The sequence below is a fragment of the Ichthyophthirius multifiliis genome (assembly GCF_000220395.1).
Source record: "Ichthyophthirius multifiliis unplaced genomic scaffold scaff_1120509250402, whole genome shotgun sequence".
In the NCBI taxonomy this organism is placed as follows: domain Eukaryota; phylum Ciliophora; class Oligohymenophorea; order Hymenostomatida; genus Ichthyophthirius; species Ichthyophthirius multifiliis.
The window spans coordinates 60,101-68,923 of NW_004086774.1; the positions used below are offsets into that span (position 1 = coordinate 60,101).

General features: G+C 16.6%; 2 protein-coding genes across 2 annotated transcripts, besides 13 other annotated features; one reads left to right on the top strand and one right to left on the bottom strand. All coding sequences in view use genetic code 6, as the record gives it.

Annotated features, from left to right (window-relative positions):
* The first annotated feature begins 314 nt into the window (after nucleotides 1–314).
* Nucleotides 315–361: a microsatellite.
* A 268-nt stretch (nucleotides 362–629) lies between these two features.
* Nucleotides 630–662: a microsatellite.
* A 593-nt stretch (nucleotides 663–1,255) lies between these two features.
* Nucleotides 1,256–1,308: a microsatellite.
* Nucleotides 1,265–1,324: a microsatellite.
* Nucleotides 1,325–1,333: 9 nt separating this feature from the next.
* Nucleotides 1,334–1,386: a microsatellite.
* Nucleotides 1,387–3,022: 1,636 nt separating this feature from the next.
* Nucleotides 3,023–3,070: a microsatellite.
* A 1,104-nt stretch (nucleotides 3,071–4,174) lies between these two features.
* Nucleotides 4,175–5,000, bottom strand: IMG5_072000 (kinesin motor domain protein; the record flags this gene model as incomplete). The annotated part of the gene is made up of 3 exons (XM_004036685.1): nucleotides 4,175–4,222; nucleotides 4,293–4,762; nucleotides 4,898–5,000. The coding sequence occupies 3 exons, from the start codon at nucleotides 4,998–5,000 to the stop codon at nucleotides 4,175–4,177; spliced, it is 621 nt and encodes a 206-aa protein (XP_004036733.1).
* A 253-nt stretch (nucleotides 5,001–5,253) lies between these two features.
* Nucleotides 5,254–5,314: a microsatellite.
* Nucleotides 5,310–5,372: a microsatellite.
* A 1,071-nt stretch (nucleotides 5,373–6,443) lies between these two features.
* Nucleotides 6,444–6,489: a microsatellite.
* Nucleotides 6,490–6,519: 30 nt separating this feature from the next.
* Nucleotides 6,520–6,612: a microsatellite.
* Nucleotides 6,613–7,211: 599 nt separating this feature from the next.
* Nucleotides 7,212–7,285: a microsatellite.
* Nucleotides 7,240–7,300: a microsatellite.
* A 154-nt stretch (nucleotides 7,301–7,454) lies between these two features.
* On the top strand, nucleotides 7,455–8,178 carry IMG5_072010 (hypothetical protein; the record flags this gene model as incomplete). Its single annotated transcript, XM_004036686.1, has 1 exon — nucleotides 7,455–8,178. The coding sequence occupies exon 1, from the start codon at nucleotides 7,615–7,617 to the stop codon at nucleotides 8,176–8,178; it is 564 nt and encodes a 187-aa protein (XP_004036734.1). The 5' UTR covers nucleotides 7,455–7,614.
* Nucleotides 7,553–7,596: a microsatellite.
* Nucleotides 8,179–8,823: the final 645 nt, after the last annotated feature.

An 8,823-nucleotide genomic window follows, 5' to 3' on the forward strand; every position in this document is an offset into this window, starting at 1 on the left:
ATCTTTGTTATTTCTATTATATCATATATTTATTTTTTCAATTTTTTTCTTTTTATTTTAATCTATATTTTATTTATTTTAAAATAAAAAAATTAAAAAAATATTAACAATTAATTTTCTTCTAAAGTCTTTAAATGTTCCTGCATTAATTATTCCATTTATTAATTATTATTATTATTATTTTATGTTTAATCCTAAATTAAAAAAATCATTAAAAATTAATTTATTTATATTATAATATAAAGTTTATAAAATTAATATAATATTTGTAACTTTTTACTGTTTTTTATTAAGAATTGTTAGTTTCATAATCATTATATTATGTATTCTTTATATTTTCTATATCTTTATTTTTCTATTCAATAACTTTTTTTAATTCTTTAATTTATCTTATTGCTTTCTCAATTTTTTTTTCCATTTCTTTTACACTTCCAAACTCGCTTTATTATTTAGTCAATTCATTTTTAAATTCTTATAGTTTTTATAATAATTTGTTATTTAAAACTTCTTTTTCTTTATTTTCCTTTTATAAAAACTCTATCTAATTCTGTAAATTTAAGATTTACTTTTTGCTACTTTTCGTTTCATTTTATTCTTTTAATTCACTCTAAATTATTATATAAATAAAAATATATATATATATTATATATATATATATATATTTTTATTTATTTATACTTCTTTTAATTATTTTATTTCTTGAATTAATTTTTCGTTTTCCTCTTATATATTTTTAAAAAGCTCGATTTATTGTTTAAGATTTTTTACTCTACTGTCCTATTTTTTAATTTTATCATTTAATTAGTCTTTTTCTTATGCAAGATTAACAATTTCTTTATCTTTATATCCTACTTACAGACTAAAATTATTTATTAATTCTTTTAATTATAATACATTTAGCTCGCTTTATTAAAGTTTTTACTAGCACCCATGTATTTCTTCAAGAAGCTTATTATTTTAAGAATTAAGTTCATGTATATTTGATTAAAATACATTTTCAATTTATTTCCTTAACTAATTTTCATTTTCTTATTTATTATTAGATAATTCCTCATTTTTATTTTAATGAAATTTAATCTAATTTTCCAAAGTTGAGATTTGTCCTAAAAGACTTTAAATTTTCTAAAGGAAGCTCGAATTGTTTTCCTCTAAAATATTTTCCTTTTACTAAATTTAATTTTTTAAACTTGAAATTTGTTAATCTTTTTCTAAATTTTTTTTTTAAAAATCTAAATTCTATTTATCCAAAATTTAATTTTTTTAAAAAATTTCTTCTTTTATTTTGAAAATTTCTTCTTTTTTATTAAATATTTCTACATTTTTACTCTATAATTTTTAAATTTCTTACTTTAATATATTAATTTCTTACAAATTATTTTAAATTTCCCTTTTTTAATTATTAATTTATAAAACTAATACCTTATTTTCTTCTTTTTTTTCATTTAATTATGCACTTTCATCTTAGTTTTTTTTATCTTTTTTTAGTTCAATAATTTCCTTTTCTAAGTTTTCAACAAAAACCTAATGTTCTTCAATAATAGAGTCTTTTTATTCTAATAGAAGTTAGTGTTTTTAATTTTTTTCGATTAATCCATTAATTTATTCCTAAAATATATTAATCTATTATTAATTTTATTATTATAATTAATTTATTTTCTTTTGGCTTTATTCCCTATAATTATTTAGAATTTCTTTTTTTTCCTTTTCGAAAATAATGGAATTTTCCCTTAAAATATTTTCCTATTAAATAGCAATTTATTTTAACTCATTTTCTAATTTTTATATTAAATTATCTTTATCTTCTATATTTTTTTAAAGACTTTAATTATTTTTTTCGATTTTTTCTAAAAGGACCTTATTTTCCATTTAAACAGTCTAAATTTCTTCCTTTAAATTTTATTAAAATTAACTTTCCATATTTTATTTTTCTTTATTCATTTTTTCTATATTTATTTTCAGATTTTCATTCTAATCCATCATTTATTCAATTTTATTCTTTTGAAAATTCGAAAACTCATTCATCTTTTCCATTTTCTATTTAAATCCGGAAATCTCGTTCTCTTTTTCTTATACTTTAAGCCCATTTTCTTATAAATTTCTCCTCAATTTCTCTTTTTCTTATTCTAAATTTAATATTTTTTCCTATTAAAAGTATATTTCTTATTATAATTTCTCTTATTATTCCTTAATTTTATTATATTATCCATTTTTTTCATCTAAAAATTCCTATAACTGCTTATTTTTTTTCAAAAAATCAACTTCTTTATCTTTTTCTTTCACTAATTACTCATTAACTTTCTCTAAAAAGCAAATTTTTTCCTCGTATTTATTCTAAAGTTCTTATTTTTCAACCATAAATACATTTATTTTTTCCTCTAAATCAATTCTTAATTAGATTAGCTTATTTTAAACTTCTAAATCATTTTAATTCTGGACTTTTTCATAGTTTTTTACCAAAAACTGCTTCTCTTTATTCACTTCCATAATCTATTCTCCCATATCCTATATAATATTTTATTAATCATCTATTTTTTCCTTTAAACTTTCAATATATTGACTTTAACTTTCCCAAACTTCTTTATAATTTTAAATAATTTCTTCTTTTTGATTAATTTATTGAATAAAATTTTCATTTTCTTTATTTTTCTCAACAATTAGATTTTCTTGAATTTCTTACTTTTTTTTAAATTCTTCTAATTATTATTATAGATTTTAATTTTCCTCGAAAAATTAATTAAAATCTTAACTTTTTCCTATTAATAATTAACTTTATAATTAATTAATTTTATTTTATAAAAAAGTTATTTTTTCATTATTTTCGTCCTATTTTTTTTAAAAAACCTTATTATTATTTAAATATTCTTAAATTTATTTTTCTTAAAAGGAAATTGTTTAATTTAAAATTTCGATTTCTTCCTGAAATTAATTTTTTTAAATGTCGAAATTTTATGAATTCTCATCTAAAATTTTCTATAAAGTTTATATTTTTTTCTCTTTTTCTACAAAACTATACTCTTCCTCTTATTTTTTATTTATTTCTTATATTTTTTCTTATAATTCTTTTATTTTTCCTTCTTAAAATTACATATTTTCCTTATATTCACACATCTTTTCCATATTCCTCATATTTTCTAAACTTGGTTAAAGTTTTATCCTTTATTCTATATTATTTTCGATTTTTTTTAAAATCTTTTATAATAGACTAACATTCTCATTTAATTATTTAAATATAGTCCTTCCCGGTTCTTTAATCTTCTCAACTTATTTCTACAAAGCGATATTTTAAATACATAAAGATGAAAAGTACTATTAATTATCAACTAAATTCCTTAGTTCTTATATTTATTTTTAGTTTAAATCTCTTTCTAATTGTTAATAAGTATTTTCGTTTTTCTCAAAGAACCCTTTATCATTTAAAACTTATTCCAGTCTTTATATTTTGAACCCTTAAAGTTTAATTATATTCCTATATTAATGCTCATTTTTCTAAAAAACTAATATATATTATAATATTTATTATAATTAATCTTGTTTCTATCCTAAATTATAATTCATTTATTATTCTACATCATAGGCTTATTCCAAATAATGTTAACATAATTCTTCAGATTCTTGCATTTATATATTAATTTCTTAATTTTCATTCTAATATAAATATATAAATTTATTTATTTTTATGTATAAGATAAAATATACCTCACTTTTAATACTTAAAATATTATTATTATAGCAACTTTTCCCAATACTAACTACCTATTATTATTATTACTACTACAAAATTTATTTAATCTAAAAATTCTCTTATCTAAGTTTCTTAATTTCCGAATTAAGTGCTTCAATACTCCCGGAATCTTCTTCGTTAATCTAGACTTTATTTTTAATTAGCTTAGCCCTTTTAGCAAACTTCAAAGTACTCAAAGTTTCCTAAAAAGCACTAGCACAAGGAGAAATATTTGCAATAATTCTAGTTTTAGAATTTCCTCCTAAACAATCTTTAAGAAAAAAAGTTAATTTCGAATCTCTATAATGTATATGTCTCTACCTCCCATTATCAACCTCTACTAATGCATTTATTACATTCCCTAAAGCACTTAAACTTTTATTAATATTACATCCTTCCTTTAATCTTTCTCCTATGACATTAGTTTATTTAATCCTTTCACTTCCCGCTAAATCAACGAAATGAAATCTACTAGTTTTCATTATTATTATATTATTATTTCTAATCTAAAAATATACATATGTACATATATACACATATATATAATATTTATATATATTTACAATATTACTTTTTATTAAACTGTAATTGAAAAAACAGAATGAGAGCGTGAACTTTCTCTATTCATTGAAGTTATTCCTATATGTCTGTTTCTCCCTCCATTTTTTAATATTTCTATAGCTTATGATAGGCTTTGAGTTATTTTTTCGCTTAGATTTTCCACATATACTCCTTTTTTTAAATCTTCGCGTAGTTATAAAGTTTATCCATTATCCATTAATAAATCGATTATTTTCTCATTATAAATTTCTAAATAAGAGCATTTTACTAAATAGTTTTCTTCACTTTTTTCACGAGTTTCTAATTTCTCGAATATATATTCTAAAACACGAGGTAATAAACCCCTTTTTTCTGTATTTAATACCTATTCAATGCTTCCTCCGCCTGTAATAGTATATGTTTTACCCGCTCCTGTCTATCCATATGCAAAAATGCATGCATTGTAACCTTCCAAGCAATTATCAGCTGCTGGAAGGGCTACTTTATTAAATATTTATAATTAAGAGCATTAAATATTTCCGACAAAATCAAATGAAAATATTTATGATTAATAGTCATTTTATTAAAATGCTTTTAATTATATAGTGTTTGGAGACATAGAGTCAGTTTTAGTACAAATAGGATCATTTTGTTCATCTTCTCGTTCGTTAGGGGGTCTAATTCTGATAAATACTTAAATTGATGATTTTTCTTCAGGATATGTTTATGAATCTTGCATTTTTTTAATTATATTTATATGAAAAGTATTTTTTTATATATTTTAAAAAAAAATAATAATAATAAATTAAATTAAATTAAATTTTTTTTTTTTTTTATTAAAATAAATAAATATTAATTTATTTTATTTTTTTTTGGCTGTTTTTAAAAAAAAATAAAGAAACTTTATTTATAAAAATTAAATAACTTTAATAATTTTCATTTTAAATTTTAAATTTTTCTTTAATTAGTTTATTCTCTATATATTTTATTACTATAAATATATATATATATATATATATTTAATAAATATAATATATATATATATATATATATTTTTTAATAAATAAAATTTTATATTTTTTAATAAAATAAATAATTTTTTTTTTTAATATTCATAAAAAAAAACAAAAATGAATAAATATAGAATAATTGCGTTATAAAGAGTATTTTAGTTTTTTTGTTTTGTTTTTTTTAACTAAAAAATAAATAAATTATATATTAAAAAATTAAAAAAAAAGTTAGAAACTAAAAATAAACATAAAAAAAATTAAAATGAAAAAGATGCCATTTTATAATATTGTTTTGAATTAAATTAATAATTAGATTAAAAAAGTAAAGAATTATGTGATGCTTTATAATAATTATAATTTTAAAATCCAAATTAACAATATTTAATTAAAGAACAAATACAAAAAACTGAAAATGATTATCTTCAAAATAAAATAAACTAGCAAGAAGTACTTTTATCCGAACTAGAAACAATATTAGAAGAAAAGGAATGTTTTTAAAAAGAACTTGAATAAAAATATAATTAAGAAATTATAAGAGTTTAAAATTTGGAAGAATTTCAAAAGAACATTCAATAAATAAAACATTAAGAATACAATTATTTAATAAATGAAATAAATATAATTTAATAAGAAAAGAAAAACCTTTAAGATATTCTAGAAAACATAAAAATTTAATTTGAAAATTAATTTTTTTAATTTAATCAAGAAAGAAACTTAATTTAAAAACAAGAAAATATATAAAATATAATAAATAATGAATTTTCTTAAATAATAAATTATTTTTAAGATGATTATTTTAAATTTACTAAATTAAAAAACATATAGATTATAATTTGTAATGAAATTAAATAAATAAAATAAGAATTTTAACAAATATCAGATTTTATATAATAATAAATCGAATTATTGAATAATTTAAATATACAAAAAGAATAAGAAAAATAGATATAATAAAATCAATCAAATTACTAAAATAATACTAATTTTAATTAATAATAAAATAATAAAGAAAATAGCTAAGAAAATATTTTATAAAATTAATTATTTAAAAAAAACTAAATTTCTATGGAAATTAATTTACTTAAAGATTAAGTAAAAAACTTAAGTTAAGAAATAATGTATTAAAACATAGATAAAAAAGAAGATTTTAAATATTTTTAACAAAAAGATATTAAAAATGACTAATAATAATAAATAAAAATAGCTAGATAAAATAAAGATACATATTCAAATTTTTTATTTAAGTAATATATTTATCAATATATATATAAATTTATATTATTTTATATATATATATTAATATTTAATATATAAATATATTTAGATATTTATTTATATATAATTTTTTTTATTATAAAAGAATATCTAATATAATTAATAATGATGAAGTAAAAGAATTAATAGAAGATTTTATTAAAACAACTGAAGAAATATATATTTAATAGGTAAATTAATAAATATATAAGGATTAATTTAAAATTAAAGAAAATTAATTAAAAAATTTGTTATTATAAAATTAAAATTAAATAATATTAAACGAAATATTATAAATAAAAAAAAATATAAATGAAATACGTGAAAAATAAAAATATTATTTAAGAAATTGTAAAAAATTAAGAGAAAGGTAAGTATTTTTATGTTAAAATTTAGAAAAAATTTAATTTTCATAAAAATAGTAAAAAAATAATAATCATTATAATACTGTAAATTTATAATAAAATAAAATAAAAAATTAAAATTAAAATAAATTAAGAGAAGATAAAAATTAAAAAAACATTAATTATTTTGTATTTGCAAAATCTCTAAACATAAATAACAAATTTATTGATTTATAAAAAAGTATAATTTCAAACAAAGCATTAAATATATATTTAGAAGAAAAACTATAAAATTCTAAGAAAAAAAAAATATTATGAAATAATATATTTAGTTGTTATAAAAAATATAATTTAAATATATTTATTAATTTATATAAATATATATATATATATATATATATATATATATATATATATATGTATATTTATATTCATTTATATATTTTAAATATTTTATTTTTTAAAATAAGATATATATGTTACTTATTATTATCTCACTTAATTATAAATTTTCAATTAATTTCAATTAATAATTATTTTTAAAATAAAAAAGAATAAATAATAACACTTAAACATTATTTTTACCATAAAAAAAAATATATCTTAATATTTAAATATAGTTCATTGTATAATCAAAAAAAGGTGAAACATTTTTAAAATCAAAATAAATTTTAAAAAGAGCAAAAAAAATAAAAACTAATAAAAAAAAAATACAATAAAAAAAAAAGCTTTATAAATTTTATAAATGAAAAAAAACCCTTAAAAAAAATATAATAAAATCGATCAAGAAACACGTGATAAAATAATAAAAGAATTAATACTTAATCCAAAAAACATTAAAAAAGTAATATAAATCAAAACATAAAATATTATACACAACAACAAAAAATAATTTTTAGGTTTCAGAATAATATGGAGTAAAACTATCTTCATGTAAGGCCATATATACGACCTATTAAAAAGAAGGTCGAAGCAATAAAAAAACAACACGAGATCGAAAAACAAATATAATATCAAACATTGTAATTTTAACAATATCATAAGACCCTTTAAATTGTTCAATATCTCCTTTTATTTAAATGCAATAAGCCGTCTCTCATTCCTAAAAATCGGATGCTTTAGATATCCATAAGGAAACATTAAAATAATAATAAGAGCATTTATAGAAAATATTATAAGGTTAATAATAATTTATATACGAAAATCAAGAAGAAATGCAATTATAAATGCATTTTATTTAAGAGGAGAAAATTACATTAGAAAAAATATATAAAAACTAAATATAAGCATAAAATAAAAAAAAACCTGAAAGTATAAAGGAAACACCTATTAAATTAAAAAAAGAAGAAAATAGTGAACATTCGCCTTAACTTTGTGAAACTACAAGTCTTTCGGATAGTATAAAAGAAACAATTTCAAAAAAAAGAATGATTGGTAAAATAATAATACCTCCAAGAGAAAAATTTGAAGATAAAAACAATTTACTATCTACTAATGGTTCATCAGTTATGAATCAAAATATTAATGCATTATTTTAAAATAATTCTAAATAAGAAATAATATATAATAATAATAACTTTTTTATAAATAATCCTATAAGTCCATACATTACTACTTTTTAAGATTCTCCGAATTTTAAAAACACTTTCTTTTTAAATTCACCAGGAAATTATACATAACGCATAAATTCTCCATTTGGATCGAAGTCAGCTTTTTCACCATTTAGTGCTATTAAAAAAAAATAATTAAATTTATTTTGCAAACCTAAATAATGAAATCTTATCAGACAGAAAATAGAATTATTAAATAAATAAAAAATTATATCAAATTTATTAAATATTTAATATAATAAATTATTATTTTTATTTATAAATATAGAAAAAAAAAATTATAAAATTTTTATAATAGATATAAATTTAAAATTTATAATTATATATTTATTATATAAACAGAG